Genomic DNA, 17648 nt, shown 5'->3' with positions numbered 1-17648 from the left:
AGGAGGCGATATCTGAGCTTTCTTCAGAGACAAACGATAGACAACTCATAAGCAGGCTAATTCCGCTAATGATAGATTATTAGGGAAATGTAATAGGGTGGAACTGGGGTGCTCAGGAAAAGCCCCTCTGAGGAAGTGGCATTGAATTGAGAACTGAAGGCGTCAGACATGTGAGGATTTGGAGGAAGAGCATCCTAGGTAGAGAAAATAGCATGTGCAAAGGTCCTGAGGCAGGAGCAGACTTAACTGGGTCCAGGAACAGAAGCATGGCCAGTGTGGCTGGAGAGTAGTGGAGGAAGTTTGGAATGGAAGGTAGGTTTGAACCAGGGGAATAGCATGCTCCAGTCTGCAGTTTTCCTCTGCCTGTTGTGTGAAAACTGTATTGTGAGAGTGGGGCCCAGAGCTTAAGGGAAGAGTAGACCTAATGGGAGGCTGTGGAAGAGTCCAGCTGGAGGGTGATGGTTGTTTAGGCTCCAGAATTCAATCAGGAGAGGGAGTGGGGAGCAGACGGTGTCAAGAATATGTTGGCGATGGAGCCAATAGGACTTGCTGATGACTTGATTACGGGGGTTTAGGAAAAGAGAGCATTGAGAATAACTCCTAGGACTTGGGCTTGCGTAGCTGGGGGGATGGTGGGGTCATTACTGAGATGGGGTGGATGGGGAAGACAGGTCTGGAGGGAAAACCAAGAATTCTGTTTTGCACGTGTTGAGCTTGGGCGGCCTCCCAGAATCCAAGTTGAGGTGTGAGGCCGGATGTGTAAGTCTGGAGCTCAGGAGAGAACTGGAGGTGTTCCTCCAGCAAATATTTATTGAGCAACTACTGTATTCCACAACAGGGAACAATGCATCAAGGTCTCTGCCTCACGGAGCTTACATCCTAGTCAGGGAGATTTACGTTAAAGAAGATCAATGAGAAAATATACAGTATGCTAGACAGCAATAGGAGTTCCGGAGAAAGATGAAGCCAGGAAGTGGGGGGTGGGGAACATTGGCAGGTAGGAAAGGCGGGGCTTTTAAAATTTTGGATAAGGTGGCCAGGGTGACCTTGATATCCTCCTTGGCTGGGACTGTTGCACTTGGCTCCTGATAGATCTTCCAGCTTCTGCTCTGATCCCTACACTACCATCTGCACACGCCAACCAGAGCGATCCTTTAAAACATGGGAGCCGTCGGCCCGGAGATGGTGTCAAGCCAAGGGGCTGATGAAACAAGCAAGGGAGAGAAGAGAGGAGGAGGAGATGGAGGAAGGAGGGAAGCCAGGGGGCAGGCTGGTAGGGAACCAATTTGTTATTCTGAAAATTGGGCAAAGAAAGAGAAGGATCCAAGCGTTTATTGCGCCTTCCCTATGTGGGATACACGGGGTGATCCAACCGCAGATGAGAGGGGCGGCTCCTTATAGAAGTATTTCAGCTGGAGAAAAGAGAAATTTTCCAACGAGAAAATTTTGGTTGTGACCTCCCAGTGGGTTTACGGATCTAGACACTGAGCGTCAGGGGGCTGCCAACAGAGGAGCTTGCTGAACTCCACTGTGGACGCGAAGTCAGCACAGTCCAGGCCGGGAGACCCTGCGGGTCGCACCTCCTGGGTCCTTCGTTAAACTGGAAGTACATGTGGATTAAAAGAGTCTTAAAAGGTGTATCAAATTTTAAGGAAAATAGGCAAAACTAAAAACCCAAACCCAAACCCAACCAACCAGCCAAACAAAGCCACAGGCCTTTTGTGTGGGGGTGAGCTTTGTAACTGCAGTCGAGTGACTTCACAAATGCGGGCTTCCGTCCTCAGCTGCATTTCAAAAACCCGCGTCCTCAGCACCGTCTTTATTTTCACCTTCACATGAGCTAGCGTGGAGCTGGGCGGGTGGGTTAACACATGGTTCCTCACTTCCCTGTCCCAGTTTCTGATTTAGCTGCCCTGTGGCTGGTGGCAGCTAGAGAAATTCAATATTGTCTTCCGGGTGGTCACCTCGGGTTGGTTCAAATGCTTTACCCTTGGGTCGTTTTAAGTCAAATATAATTTCTCTCTCTTTAGACCTGTTGCTCTGGGCTTGAGTAGTTTCCACTTTGTTGCTGTATTTGTACCCCCTGTCATAGAACATTCAAAGCTGGAGGCAGCTTATGAATGATTGGACGTCGTGTGATTTGTTTCACGAACTTGGCGTTTCAGGTCTTCTTGCCGGCTTTGTCATTCAATCAGCACAAGGACACAAGCATGGGCTTCACGTCTGGAGAAATCTCTGACTCCTCGGAGTATGAAACGGAGCTTCCCAGCATGCCCGGGGAAGCGGTGGAATATCACAGCATCCAGTTAATACGGGATGAGTTTTTAATGAACATCCAGAAATTTGCAAACAGTATTCAAAGGACAATGCAGCAACTTGAAGGTGAGGCTTCCTTTCTCTCCTCCTCAGTTACACATGAGGAGTTCACTTGAAGAAGGCAATTGAAGAGTCCAGGAGCTTTTTTGTTTCAATTTATGATCGTTCTTGTTTGCACCCTGTGTGAAAGACACTGAGCTGGTGGTCACTGTGAGAGACACGAAGAGGAGTGATGAGTCCTTGCCCTCAGGGATCTCATAATCTGGTGCCTAAAGAACTACGACAGAAAAGGAGCTTGAGGAAGATATTAGGGCCTTTAGGATTTGGAAAAGGGAGACCATGTTGGAGAAGTTGGGGAGAAATCAAAGGAGACTTCCTGAAGGAGGTGGCATTTGGCTTCACCTAAAAGGATGGGGAAGCTTTAGTAGGTGGAGCTTGGGAGCAAGGGCATTTGAGGCAGGGGGAAGGGCCTGAACAAATGAAGGGAGGTTGGAAAGAGTGGGGTTGCTATGACTTGATGGCTGGGTCCTGGCTTAGTTATCTTTGTGTCCACAGCCCAGGGCCCCACACGTGGTGGGCCTGCAGCAGCTACTGTTGGACAGAGTTGCTCTGCAGCTCATTAGATGGGGTGGGTGGCAGGGCTAGACTCGCAGAGCCTGGGTGGATGGGAGAGTGGGTGTCGTGAGTGGGGAACAGGAAGGTGGAGAGGTTGGCGGAGAGAGTCCCACATGGTGAAACGCCAACAGAGCGTTTCTCAGCAAGGGCTGTGTTAGGGCCCGTAAGGTGGCATCGCTAGTCTAGGAAAATAAGCTTTTTCCCCCTTAAAGTGAGATTGAACACCTCCCGCTTTGTAGGAGTTTTCTCTGTTGGGAATGAGAAGGCCGGACACAGCGTAGAGGTCCAAACTTTACAAGCTGCCGTGGAAGCGCTTTTTAGCCTTCTGTTTTAGAATGGTGTTATTATTTTTTTCCCCAAAGTGCGATTTCTCCCTTGCTGTCTCTGTTTCCTTCACTGCCTTTGGGACCATCTCTTCGTGTGTCTGCCTGACCTTCCTCTCTCTCTCCTTGAATTGGTATAAAATAGCGGAGATGGGAAACGTCGTTTCTCGTAATCTTTCATACGATCTGTGCATCTTGTTTTTGATGTAAAAAGCAAATGAGTGAAAATATTTTTGTGTTTTAGATAAAATGCTGAAAGGAAATGCTCTAAAATGTTATCGGCGACTATCACTGACTAGGCCGTGACAGTAGGATGGTTTTTCTGTCTTTTTTTTTGTATTTTTCTACAACGAGCGTCTACTATTTAAAACACCAGAGAAGCAGATGGATTAATATTCTGTCGCTGGGGTCGGCGGTCAGGGCGCAGAGCCGAGCCCAACCCGCTGTCCGTTTTTGTGTGGCCCGTGGGCTAGGAACAGCGGTCATCATTTTAAACGGTTAGATTTTAAATGATTATTTAAGGACCTACACTCTCTCCTCAGTTTTCCCTCTTGGTCTGCAAAGCCGAAAATATTTCCTGTCTGGAGCTTTAAGAGAATGTTCGCCAACCCCTGTTCTATCCTATCGTCTCAGGGAAGAAATTTGTTTTTACACATGGGACATTTATGAATGGCTTTGTGCAGAGTATTGGCTGTCAATTTAAAAAGATCTGTTACCCTTTTGCTTTAGGATGCATGAGATAATAGATGCCGTGTAATCTGTTGTGGAGTTTTTAATATATTATATTAGCATGCTTATAGCAGATATACTTATATTAAATATATAATAAATATATGTATGTAAATATGTATATATATAATATTTTCTTAAAGTAATGCATACATAAAGTTTTTAAAAATTAAATAGTACTAACAGATACCAGAGAGTTGAAAAACTGACGCTCCCCCCCGCCCTGCCATCCATTCCGCTCCCTCGTGGCAACTTCTTTAATTCTTTGTCTGTTTCTGTTGATATTTCCTGCCTTGTCTCTAGAGTATGTGCCGACACTGCTGCTGGTTCCTAATTGCGGACGTTCGGTGTTATTTCCTGGCACGATGATGAGGATTTCCTCCCTCCTTCCCTCCCCTGCTGCCGGCATCCATTAAAGTTGCATTCCTTCCGTGCATTAGACAGTAAACCCTGTTTCTACATTGTTACGGCTATGGGAGTATCGTTTCCGGCAGAGCAGGGCAGTACATCTTGATAGTCTTTCCTTTCTTGTCCAGCCTTTCCCTTCCTCCTCCAGCATTCTTGGTTGCCATTCTTTTCTTAAAGTATCCTATGAATAATATCTTGTACAGTCCTCTTTGTTTTTGTTTTTGCAAAGGCCCCTAGTGTTATTAGGTATCCTTCTCAGTGTCCTAGCTCCCCTGATGCAATGTGGGCTAATTGCTCTCTCAGCATGTTCTGCGACTGTCATCCCAGATGCAGTGTTTCCTGGATCCCAGGTCTTTTTCTCTAGTTGGGTTTTACTCCCTCATTGTGCAGGAATACATCCTTAAGTAACTTCCTGAGAAAAGGTGTGTGGGAAATAATTGTATGAGAACTTGCACGTCTGAAAATGACTTTATTCTATCTTCACAGTTAGTTAATACAGTAGTCTCCCCTTATCCATGGTTCCAGTTACCCGTGGTCAACCAATGTCTGAAAATATTACATGGAAAATTCCAGAAATGAACAATTTGTAAGTTTTAAATTGTGCACCATTCTGAGTAGGTGATAAAGTCTCATGCTGTCGCACTCTGTCCCACCCGGGACGTGACTCTTCCCTTTGTTCAGCGCATCCGTGCTGTATACGCTACCTGCCCGTCAGTCACTTAGCAGCCGCCTCAGTTATCAGATCGACTGTCACAATATCGCAGTGCTTGTGTTCAAGTCACCCTTATTTTACTTCATAATGGCCCCAGAGCGCAGGAGGAGTGATGCTGGCAATTCAGATGCGCCAAAGAGAAGCCAAAAAGTGCTTCCTTTAAGGGAAAAGGTGAAAGTTCTCGACTTAAGGAGGAAAGAAAAAAATCAAATGCTGAGGTTGCTAAGATCTACGGTAACTTTTATTACAGTATATTGTTATACTTGTTCCAATTTGTTATTAGTTATTGTTGTTAATCTCTTACTGTGCCTGATTTGTAAATGAAACTCTATCATAGGTGTGTATGGACGGGAAAAAGCACAGTCTGTGTCGGGCTCCATGCTGTCCGTGGTGTCAGGCGTGCCCTGGCGGTCTTGGAACATAGCCCCTCAGATAAAGGGGGACAGCTGTAATTCGTCTGGGTATAGACGTCTAAGTTGAAAATAATTTTAGCACAGAACTTTAAATACAGTTTTCTTCATCATTTTCTAGCGTCCAGCGTTCTTGATGAGAAACTGGACGCTCTTCCAGTTTTTCTTTTTTTAGGCGGCCTGTCATTTTCTCCTCCCTTTTGTGTGAACGTTCAGGGCTGGCTCTTCCTCCTGCTGTCATGGGGACGGGCCTTTGTGGGGCGCTTTCCACTTGCTTGCTCAGCGCTCTCTGTTTTCAGTCTGAGGACCCCGCTGTCTGTCTGGACAAGTCTCTGGATGATTTACCCCGCTGTTGGTCCCTGTTCTCTCTTGCCCATATGCCTGTCGGGTGGAGGCTGTTGACTCTGTTTCTCATCTTTCCTCTTGTATTTTCCGTGTCTGTTTTTGTTATCTACTTTCCTGTGCTTTTTCCCCACTTTTATCTCCCCAACATTTGGTCAAATTTTTCATATTAGCCATCATATTTTTAATTTTTAAGACCCCTTATTCTGGGATTGCACCTTTCCCACAGCATTCTGTTCTTGTTTGATGGATGCCATATTGTCTCAAATCTCTGAGACTAATAGTTGGGATTTAAAATTTTTTCTTCTTTTCTTTACGTTATCCCAATTTCCTCTGAGCTCATGGTTTCTGGTTTATCTTGGGCTATCTGTTTCACGCTGGAGGTTTTCTCAAGTATCTGTTGAGCTATGATTAGTTGTTCAGTTTTTAAATGGAGATCACTAGGTTGTAAATTCAGGAACATCTTAAATAACTAAATCATTTTGATCAAGCTTAACACTGGAACAATGATCTAAAATGTTTTAGTTACATTCTAATGGAAGAGAGTGAGAGCTGCACAGATTAGAACAGAAAATATATCAGATCTTATTATATTAATGTATGGAGACGAGAGCCACTGATTAACTTGAACGTCGTTATCTGTAATCATTTTTCTGAACGAGTGGCTGACTCACTGTTTTGATTCCACCAGGTGAGATCAAGTTAGAAATGCCAAGCATCAATGTCGAGGGCGAGGTGTCTGAGCTGGCTGCTGACCCGGAAACCGTTGAGATCTTGGAACAATGTGTGATAAACTGGTTGAATCAGATATCTGCAGCTGTCGAGGGCCAGCTGAAAAAGACACCTCAGGTAACTTGTGCACTGCCTTCCAAGATCCCTGTTACAGCTCATGACTGCCGCCCCGAGAAAGAGCCAAGAGTCTGGGGATCTGTGTGACCCAGCCTCTCTTCTTACTGTTTTGTGACCTCCTTAAAAGATCAAAGTAAACATACCCAAGATATCATTCTGATGTTAGTGTGCTACCAGACAGCTCCTCAGATTGATAAAGATAATACTGTGTATTGGTCAGGTTGCTTGGGCTTCCAGGAACAGGAAACCCAACCCAGCTGGCTTGAACAAGAAAGAGAATTTGTTGGCTCACACAACTGAAAAGTCCAGAGGCAGGGCTGGTTTCAGGTGTGGTTTGATCAGGAGTCTGGCTGTGTTTCCCTTGGTTCCATCCTCCTCTCTGTGGGGGCTTTCTGCTCAGGCTGGTTTCCTTCATGGTAACAACTTGTAGAAATCTGGCCCCACATCCCCACACAGCATTTTTCAGTGGAAGACAGAGTGTCTTTGTCTAATAGTCCCAGCTGGTGTCCTCTGACTGGACCAGCCCAGGTCAATTGTCCATGCCTGAGTCCTTGTCCGGATTGGTCCCTGTATGAAGCAGTTGGGAAGAGAGGAATGGGTGCTGGAGAAACAGCCACAAGTGTCCATGCCACAGTGATGATGCCAGTTTGTATATTCATGTCACCTCTCAGGGAAATGGTCCTCTGGCTGAAATTGAATTCTGGCGGGAGAGAAATGCAACTCTCAGCGCACTCCACGAGCAAACCAAGCTCCCGGTAGTCAGAAAGGTCTTGGATGTGATCAAGGAAGCGGATTCTATGCTGGTGGCTAACCTGCAGCCGGTACAAACTGAATTATTCAAGCTGCACATGGAGGCCTCGGACAACGTGCGCTTTCTGTCCACCGTGGAGCGGCATTTCAAGGTGGGCTGGGTGCACTGCGCTGTGAAAGTCAGCCCTGGAAATTAGGTCTCACGTGGACTTAATTTCCTTTCTTTTATTCAGCATTTAAAAAATTGTGGTAAGATATGTATAACATTTATTTTAGCCACTCGTAAGCGTAAAGTTAGGGGCATTAAATACACACACAGTGCTGTGTACCCCTCCTCACCATCTGTCTGCAGAATCTGTCATCCTCCCCGACAGAAATCCTGTCCCCCTTAGACAATAACTGTCCCCTCCCCCCGCCCCGGGAACCTCTCTTCTACTTCCTGTCTCTATGCACTTGCCCACTCTAGGTATTTCTTATAAGTGGAATCATACATTATTTGTCCTTCTGTGCCTGGCTTCTTTCACTTAGCATAATGTGTTCAAGGTTCATCCATGTTGCAGCATATGTCAGAATTTCCTTCCTTTTTCAGACTCAGTGATATTCCTTTGTCTGGATCCATCACATTTTGTTTATCCCTTCATCTGTCGATAGACGCGGGTTGTTTCCACCTTTTGGCTCTTGTGAATAATGCTGCGTGAACATTGATGTACAAACAGCTGTTCGAATCACTGCCGTCAGTTCTTTTGGATATAGTCCTATGAGGAGAAGCTCCGTGTCACGTGGGGATTCTATGTTTAACTGTTGGGGGTACCACCAAACTGTTTTCCACAGTGACTGCACCATTCTACATTCCTACCAGCAGTGCCTGAGTGTAATTTCCATTTTGGGGATTCCTCTTTCCCCTGAATTTATCTTGCACAGGTAAAATATTCCTAGGCTAGGTCGTTATTCATTTTTTTTTTTTTTGGTGAAGGAGATTGGCCCTGAGCTAACACCTGTTGCCAATCTGCCTCTTTTTGCTTGAGGAAGAGTGTCCCTGAGCTAACATCTGTGCCAATCTTCCTCTAGTTTGTATGTGGGACGTTGCCACAGCATGGCTTGATGAGTAGTGTATAGGTCTGTGCCTGGGATCTGAACCTGCAAACCCTGGGCCACTGAAGCATGCGAACTTAACTGCTATACCCCTGGGCTGGCCCCAGGAATTGTTATTCTTGTCCAAGCAATGAGGCCAGTAAAAGTCCTATTGTGTGGCTGAAGGGATGATATGTGTGTGGGGAAGCTGGAGTATCCAGATCTGGGTGTGTGACCTCTCTGAGCCTGTTTCCTTCTCTGGAAAATGGGGACAAGGAGAGAACCTGCCTCATGTGGTTGCTGGAAAGTTTGAACAAGCTTATACCAGCAAAGCACTCAGCAGGTCAGGAGCAGCATTGGGGAAGCAACTGGTACATCAACTGGACAAGTGGTACTAGAATAGTATATATATAGTGTGTGTGTATATATAGTGTATGTATAATGTATATATAGTGTATTGTATATGTCTAGTATATATATGGTATATATAGTGCACATATAGTATATATTTATAGTGTACATATGGTATATATAGTGTGTATACAGTGTATATATGTGGTGTATATATAGTGTGTGTGTATATAGAGTGTGTATGTATAATGTATATATAGTGTATTGTATATGTCTAGTATATATATGGTATATATAGTGCACATATAGTATATATTTATAGTGTACATATGGTATATATAGTGTGTATAGTGTATATATGTGGCGTATATATAGTGTGTATAGTGTATATGTGTGGTGTATATATAGTGTGTGTGTATATATAGTGTATGTATAATGTATATATAGTGTATTGTATATGTCTAGTATATATATGGTGTATATAGTGCACATATAGTATATATTATAGTGTACATATGGTATATATAGTGTGTATACAGTGCATATATGTGGTGTATATATAGTGTGTGTGTATATATAGTGTATGTATAATGTATATATAGTGTATTGTATATGTCTAGTATATATATGGTGTATATAGTGCACATATAGTATATATTTATAGTGTACATATGGTATATATAGTGTGTATAGTGTATATGTGTGGTGTATATATAGTGTGTATAGTGTATATATGTGGTGTATATATAGTGTGTGTGTATATATAGAGTGTATGTATAATGTATATATAGTGTATTGTATATGTCTAGTATATATATGGTATATATAGTGCACATATAGTATATATTTATAGTGTACATATGGTATATATAGTGTGTATACAGTGTATATATGTGGTGTATATATAGTGTGTGTGTATATAGAGTGTGTATGTATAATGTATATATAGTGTATTGTATATGTCTAGTATATATATGGTATATATAGTGCACATATAGTATATATTTATAGTGTACATATGGTATATATAGTGTGTATAGTGTATATATGTGGCGTATATATAGTGTGTATAGTGTATATGTGTGGTGTATATATAGTGTGTGTGTATATATAGTGTATGTATAATGTATATATAGTGTATTGTATATGTCTAGTATATATATGGTGTATATAGTGCACATATAGTATATATTATAGTGTACATATGGTATATATAGTGTGTATACAGTGCATATATGTGGTGTATATATAGTGTGTGTGTATATATAGTGTATGTATAATGTATATATAGTGTATTGTATATGTCTAGTATATATATGGTATATATAGTGCACATATAGTATATATTTATAGTGTACATATGGTATATATAGTGTGTATACAGTGCATATATGTGGTGTATATATAGTGTGTATAGTGTATATGTGTGGTGTATATATAGTGTGTATAGTGTATATATGTGGCGTATATATAGTGTGTATAGTGTATATGTGTGGTGTATATATAGTGTGTGTGTATATATAGTGTATGTATAATGTATATATAGTGTATTGTATATGTCTAGTATATATATGGTATATATAGTGCACATATAGTATATATTATAGTGTACATATGGTATATATAGTGTGTATACAGTGCATATATGTGGTGTATATATAGTGTGTGTGTATATAGAGTGTGTATGTATAATGTATATATAGTGTATTGTATATGTCTAGTATATATATGGTATATATAGTGCACATATAGTATATATTTATAGTGTACATATGGTATATATAGTGTGTATACAGTGCATATATGTGGTGTATATATAGTGTGTATAGTGTATATGTGTGGTGTATATATAGTGTGTATAGTGTATATATGTGGCGTATATATAGTGTGTATACAGTGTATATATGTGGCGTATATATAGTGTGTATACAGTGTATATGTGTGGTGTATATATAGTGTGTACAGTGTATATATGTGGTGTATATATAGTGTGTATAGTGCATATATGTGGCGTATATACAGTGTGTATACAGTGTATATATGTGGCGTATATATAGTGTGTATACAGTGTATATATGTGGCGTATATATAGTGTGTATAGTGTATATGTGTGGTGTATATATAGTGTGTATATAGTGTATATGTGTGGTGTATATATAGTGTGTATAGTGTATATATGTGGTGTATATATAGTGTGTATACAGTGTATATGTGTGGCGTATATATAGTGTGTATAGTGTATATATGTGGTGTATATATAGTGTGTATACAGTGTATATGTGTGGTGTATATATAGTGTGTATATAGCATCTACAGAGTGCACACGCACACACACACGAGCCGTGCCGGCTGTGTAAGTGCTACAACAACTCGTCAAGTCCGAGCGCTTGAGGCGGCAGCTGCCCCTGGGCTGAGTTAGCGTCAGCAGCGTTTCCGTCTCTGGGAGTCGTGTGTCTTCTCTGCAAGGTGCGCGCTCTGTAGCGATCGGTGAGGGCCAAGCTCCGGTCACTCATGTGCCGCTTCCTTGACTTTTGCATCCCTTTGCGCACTTGAATCTTCATGTCCTTTAAGTTGACTTTACATGTATACGTGTGTGTGTGTGTGTGTGTACTTTAGCTTCATCTTAAACAGTAAGGCCTGTGCAACCATGGGTTTCATATGCCAGTTATATGTTTTTTTAATACACATTAAAATAAATATGTTTTTAAGAAGCCCTGTGTGCTGTCAAAATCATCTCACTTCCTGCCAGGAGGACACAGACCCTGGAAAACACAGGCTAAGGTCACCTCAGGAGTGGCGGTTTTGATTCATTTAGTGGCGCTGTTGCTGCTCGATATAGTACATTTATACATGTATATGATGTGTTTATACGCACACTCTCGTACTCTGTATCCCCTTCTGCAAATTGCTCTGTTTCCTTTAATTGCCTTATCCATCTTTCCATGTCGACGCATACAGACCTATCTCAAACTTCTTCTGTTTGTTAGACCCTGTCTCCTGTACTAAGCACATTTATTTTTTGAATTAAGAGGAAGCCCCTGCACACTTATTGCTCAGTTAAACTGAGCCCGAGGCTAAGGTTGCTCGCGTTGCTCTCTCTTTTGCACGCCACTCCACGGTTAGAACATCACGCACGGATCCAGCTTTCACGTTGTCTTGGAAACGATCCCCTCCATGATGAGCGCCCTGAGGATGGTGTGGATCATCTCCCGACACTACAACAAGGACGAGAGGATGATTCCGCTCATGGAGCGCATCGCCTGGGAAATCGCCGAGCGGGTCTGCAAGGTGGTGAATCTGCGCACTTTGTTCAAGTAAGAAGTAACAACACTGCTTTGTCCTTAAAATCTTAGCCAGCTTTATTGAAATGTGATTCACACACCACACAACCCACCCATTTAAAGTATGCAGTTCAGTGGCTCTTAGTGTGTTTACAGAGTTGTGCAACCATCACCACAATCAATTTTAGAGTATTTTCTTCATCCCCAAAAAGAAACCTCATCCCCTTTAGTGTCATCCCCACCCTCCCAAAGGCCCTGTCCCGGGCAACCACTAACCTACTTTCTGTCTCTATGGATTTGCCTATTCTGAACAATCCTGCGAGATGTCGTCTTTTATTACTGGTTTCTTTCACTGAGCATAATGTTTTCTTTCTTTCCTTTTTTTTTTTGGAGGAAGATTAGCCCTGAGCTAACTGCTGCCAATCCTCCTCTTTTGGCTGAGGAAGACTGGCCCTGAGCTAACATCCATGCCCATCTTCCTCTACTTTATATGTGGGACGCCTACCACAGCATGGCCTGCCAAGCGGTGCCATGTCCACACCTGGGATCCGAACTGTGAACCCCCGGCTGCCAAGAAGTGGAACGTGCCCACTTAACTGCTGTTCCACCGGGCTGGCCCCGAGCATGATGTTTTCAAGGTTCACCCATGTTGTAGCAGGTGTCAGTGCTTCATCCCTTTTTGGGCTAAATAGTACTCCACTGTATGGATATACAGGTTATTTTACTTTGGTCAGGATCTTTTTCCTTAGTTATCCTTGGAGAGACAGGCAGAGAGTCAGAGGATCCTCGGTCCTGGACCCCAGACCCTCTCAGGTGGAACAGCCTCTGAGGATCAAATGTTGAAGGAGACGCAGATCCTTTTTCACTTTCTTAAAAAAAACCAGCCATATAGATGAAATAGATACCAAAATCTTGGCGTTGTCATTTGGCTCCGGGGTTGCAGCCCCCACTGTGGACTTCTGGCCTCGGACCCAAGGCCACCTGCCCCCTTCCAGCTCTAACAGAAAGCTTCCCGGGGAACCGCAGCTTGGCACCCTGGCCGGCCAGCTGCAGCGGAGGGCAGCCTGGGCCGCAGCTTGGAGTCCTTGCCTGCAGCCCTGCAAGCAGCGCCAGGGCCGCGGCTCCCCCGTAGGCTTCCCGCAGTGAGGCCGTGAAACAAGAGGACCCTGCTCCTTGGTTAGGATACTCCCCTTAGAGACCTGCTCCCTGGGGACCGCGGCTCAGACCCACCGAGCTCTGCCTTCCCTCCCATCACATTCTCTCTGCCTCACAGGGAAAATCGAGCGAGTGCCCAGCATAAAACCTTGGAGGCCAAGAACACCCTCAAGATGTGGAAAAAGGCCTATTTCGACATCAGGGCCAAGATCGAGGCTTCGGGGAGAGAAGCGCGCTGGGAGTTTGATCGCAAACGGCTGTTTGAGAGGACGGACTACATGGCCACCATCTGCCAGGACCTCTACGACGTTTTGCAGGTAGGCAGGCTAAGCGCCTTCTCTTTCACGCGCGAGGGTGCAACTGGAACTCGGAGTAGGAATTTGCCTGAAGGGAAGAAGTTTGGCTGTTTGACAGTGGGCCTCTCCTGTCAGCTAGAAGCCGGGAGACAGAGAGGGTCTGGCAGGGAGAAACCCTGGAAAGAGTATACAGAATATACCAGAATATTCCAGAGCACACCAGACCCTTCACAACTTTTCCTTGTCTTTTGTAACATCCCTTCCTTCCCCCGCTTTAGCTTCCCTTTGACCTCTGGCCACTCCTTCTTGGTGTGTTCCCCAGATGCTGACCCAAAGCCTAAAGTTGCCGGTGAGACTCCCACTCAGGTCCCTGGGGTCCAGACCCGTCTCCAGCACAGTGGGGGTCCGTGGGTGGGGTTCCCATTCTGAAAGACAGTGTGAAGGCGTCTGGACTAGTGTGAAAGGCCATGGGAGCAGCACATGCAAAGCCTTGGAGGTGCCCCTGAGCTGGGAGTGTCTGGGGACCCCGGGGAGCAGAGTGTGAGGAGTCACACTGCGATGGCGACCTGAGCAGACGGCTGTCAGTCTGAGGACGCTGGGGGCTGGGGGAGGGGGTCATGAACAAAAGAGAAACACGGGCTCTAAAAACCAAGTATTAAAGTATAAAGCTCTTTCCTTTCTCCCACGTGTCTTGCCTTGGCACGGCTTTATTCCTGTTTGCCACGCCTATAGCAATGTAAAGAAAGATCAAATGTTTAAATTATTAGCCCGAATTTTACCGTTCATCTTTATACTGCACAGTTTCTCCTTAAAGTGCAAATATTAGGGCATTTAACTCGTGTGTGGAATCACTGAAACGACACCGTTTGTGTTTCATGGCTGGTGTGTGCGGGCGTATTTCACTGTCACCAGAACAGCGGCAGCTGCACACGTGGCACTCGGCTGGTTCCCACTTCCCGACGTGCACGTGCCCTGGGCCTTGTTCGCCTGCGGCTCAGGGACGGCAAGGCAGGCCTGAGAGGGGCAGGAGTCATGTGCTGTCCCATCTCTGCCATTCCTTCCCTGTCGTCATTGTCAGCATGGGTGGCTGGCTAACGCAGGGAAGTGACAGGAGTAAGAAACAGTATGACACAGGGTTCCTTGGTCAGGCGTGTTTCTTAGACCATTTCTTAGCCTTCCTTCTGCATTCGAAGCCAGCTGTGTTTTGAAGGGAAAACATGGCTGCTCTGAGCCCCTGGTGTCCTCGTGGACTCATCGTGGGTGCCACACGCTTACCTGGACCGGCGTCGAGTCTCCTGCACTCCCGTGCCTCATGGCTCCTCCAGAGTTCTCTGCTCATGGGCCATCACATGCTCTATGAGGGTGGGGTGGCATGGCACAGCAGACACGCGGGTTCCGCTCGTCTCCTCTGCTCGCACGCGTGCACGAGCGTCCCATCGGGCCTCACTTACAAAAGCCAAGTTCAAAGATAAAATTACGAAGAATTTCAAGATGGTAATAGCAGCGCCTTACACCCAGCAGGGGCCCTTCTGAGCCTGGGGCCCTCTGCGCCTGCCTGGGGGGCACGGCTGTGAAGCTGGCAAACACACACATAATCTACATCTTTATGGAGCTTACGGTCTAGTAGAAGAGAGAGACAGTGACACAGCCCTCACAGAAATGCATAGCTCCAGCTGAGGTGAGTGCACGAGAAGAACAGTTGAGGGAGCTCTGGAAGTGTGTCTCAGGCCTGACCTGTTCTAAAGGGTCGGACATGACAATGTGATATTTAGTGATCTGTAGTAGCTAGCTAGGCACTTTGAACAGCAAGTGCAAAGGCCCTGAGACAGAAAGGAATGTGGAACTGAAAAAGGGCCGGAGTAGCTACAGAGCAGTATGGGAAGAGGTGGGAGGAGTGTGGAGGGGCCCGAATGTACCTTCCTTGTAAGCTGTGCCAGGGTGTCTGGATCTTGTCCTATGTGCTGTGGGCATAGTACCAAAAGGCTTAGACCGGGAGGAGGTTGCCTGCGTGACATAATTTTTGCCCTCAGGCAAATCCAGAGAGGCAATCCATTTGTCATTAGAACATTCGTGAAAAAACGAGTGGTAACCTCCTTGGGTTTGTTCTGTTGGACAGGTCATGGAGGAGTTTCACAACATATTTGGTCCAGAACTAAAAGCAGTGACCGGGGACCCCAAGCGCATCGACGATGTCCTGTGCAGGGTGGACAGCCTGGTCACCCCTATGGAGAACCTGACCTTTGACCCCTTCAACATCAAGTCCTCCCAGTACTGGAAATATGTGATGGATGACTTCAAGATTGAAGTTCTGGCAAGTACCACATCCTTCGATTTGATCTTGCAAGTGGATGCCATGTTTTCCCCTTGTTAAATTTGTTGGGTTATTTGATTATGCTTAGAGGTGTTTTTTTTTTTTAAATCACAAAAGGTAATACCTGCTTTTTGTAAACAACGGAGTGCTGTGGGCGTACAGAGGCTACATAGTGGCCCGGCCGTGCCCGGTAGAGAAGGGGCCTCGGTTTGGCTCTCCCCTTCCTGTGCTCAGCCTCCAGAGGTTTCTGTGGGAGCCACACGTCCCCGCCTGTTCCCCTATTGCCAGCGTTAGGTTGTAATTCTCTTCCTTCTGTAAAAAACTCCTTCCAAAATCTCCTGAACTGTCTCCTCTGCTGTCGTGTCCTCTTCATTCTCTTTGTTTATGTCAGTTAATACGGTCATGTGCCGCATGATGACATTTTGGTCAACGATGGACCGCATGTACACCTGTGGACCCATGAGGTTAGTACCATAGAGCCCAGCTGTGCAGTAGGCTGTGCCACCTAGGTGTGTGTAAGCACACGCCGTGATGTTCGCACGACGATGTTGCCCAACGGCGCATTTCTCAGAACACGTCCCCGCTGTTAAGTGATGCACAACTGGGCTTTAAAAAGTTCCTTTTCCATCATTTTGAGCAGGTTGAGGGGAGAGCAGAAAGCAAGGCAGCCAGTCTGCTCTTTTTAGCTGGCCACCTGCGTCCTCTAAATCACCATGGAAATCCTTCTCAAGGCACCGATTTGTTTTTTGCTCATTTCTTGCCATTTTGTTTTTGCAGGATAATTACAAGGGCATGCGGGCTGTTTGCTTGACTCTTTTTTTGTTTTTGGCAGGTTATTGAGAAAGAAGCAAAAAATTTTATTGATGAATCTTTTAAGACACTTCGATCGGCTGAAGCCGCATTTGACATGCTTTTGAAATTTAAGCACATTCGTTCACGGGAGGCGATTAATCGACAAATGATGATGAAATTCAATGACATTCTCGCACAGTATTGTAAAGAGGTGAGTGGAAGATCTGTAGCTTCTGTGGCAGTAGAAGCACGCTTGGAAAAATGTGAACACTGTTGTCGGTTTCCCATCCAAACTCAGAGAAACCGGGATTTTTTCAAATAAGCACGTCTCATCATGGGGGGAACCAGAACACGGTGGGCTGGCTTGTTCACCTGGGACTTACCAGGTGCAGTGTTTTACACCTCACCTTGTGACGGGCCCTGTGTGAGCCAGTCGTGCCAATAACCACAGTCATGATGGTGGTAGTCCCAGCCAACCATGTGCAAAGATCCCGTATGTATTTATATATTAACTCAGAAAAATTTATCCAGTGCCTGCCTATTCCAAGTATGGCGTTAGACACAGAGATGGACAGGTGAACAAAACACAGGTTCTGCCTTCAAAGAAGTCAGTATCTAATGGGAGAAAGAGACCAAAAAATGCTTCTCATCTGATTCAGAAGATAAAACAAGAATATTTGAAGGGATTAGGTCAACGTAAGGTAGTATTAAATAAAAGGGTAAGGCGGTCTCCTAATGGGTCAGTTTTCTCTTGCTGCTGTAACAAATGACCACAAACTTAGTGACTCGAAACCACGCGCATTTGTTGCCTTCCCTGCTGTTCTGCAGGTCGGAGTCTGCCCGTCTCGCTGAGTTGGGGTCGAGGTGCCGGCAGGGCTGTGATCCTTGCTGGAGTCTCCAGGGAGAATCCAGTTCCTTGTTCTTTCCAGCTTCTAGA

The 17648-nt window shown here is 45.0% G+C and overlaps 1 protein-coding gene across 1 annotated transcript in view; it reads left to right on the top strand.

The window, feature by feature from the left end:
• DNAH10 (dynein axonemal heavy chain 10) overlaps positions 1-17648 on the top strand; it is a 139186-nt gene that overhangs the window by 10901 nt on the left and 110637 nt on the right. Inside the window, exons 6-12 of the mRNA XM_014858817.3 lie at positions 2166-2382; positions 6547-6704; positions 7376-7606; positions 12000-12190; positions 13431-13629; positions 15725-15919; positions 16752-16922. Coding sequence (XP_014714303.2) covers positions 2166-2382; positions 6547-6704; positions 7376-7606; positions 12000-12190; positions 13431-13629; positions 15725-15919; positions 16752-16922 — 1362 coding nt within the window. The remainder of the gene's footprint in view (positions 1-2165; positions 2383-6546; positions 6705-7375; positions 7607-11999; positions 12191-13430; positions 13630-15724; positions 15920-16751; positions 16923-17648) is intronic.

Source organism: Equus asinus, chromosome 8 (genome assembly GCF_041296235.1).
Source record: "Equus asinus isolate D_3611 breed Donkey chromosome 8, EquAss-T2T_v2, whole genome shotgun sequence".
NCBI classification, from domain to species: domain Eukaryota; kingdom Metazoa; phylum Chordata; class Mammalia; order Perissodactyla; family Equidae; genus Equus; species Equus asinus.
The sequence above is the reverse complement of the archived record's forward strand: the minus strand, read 5'-3'. Positions and strand labels throughout refer to the sequence as shown.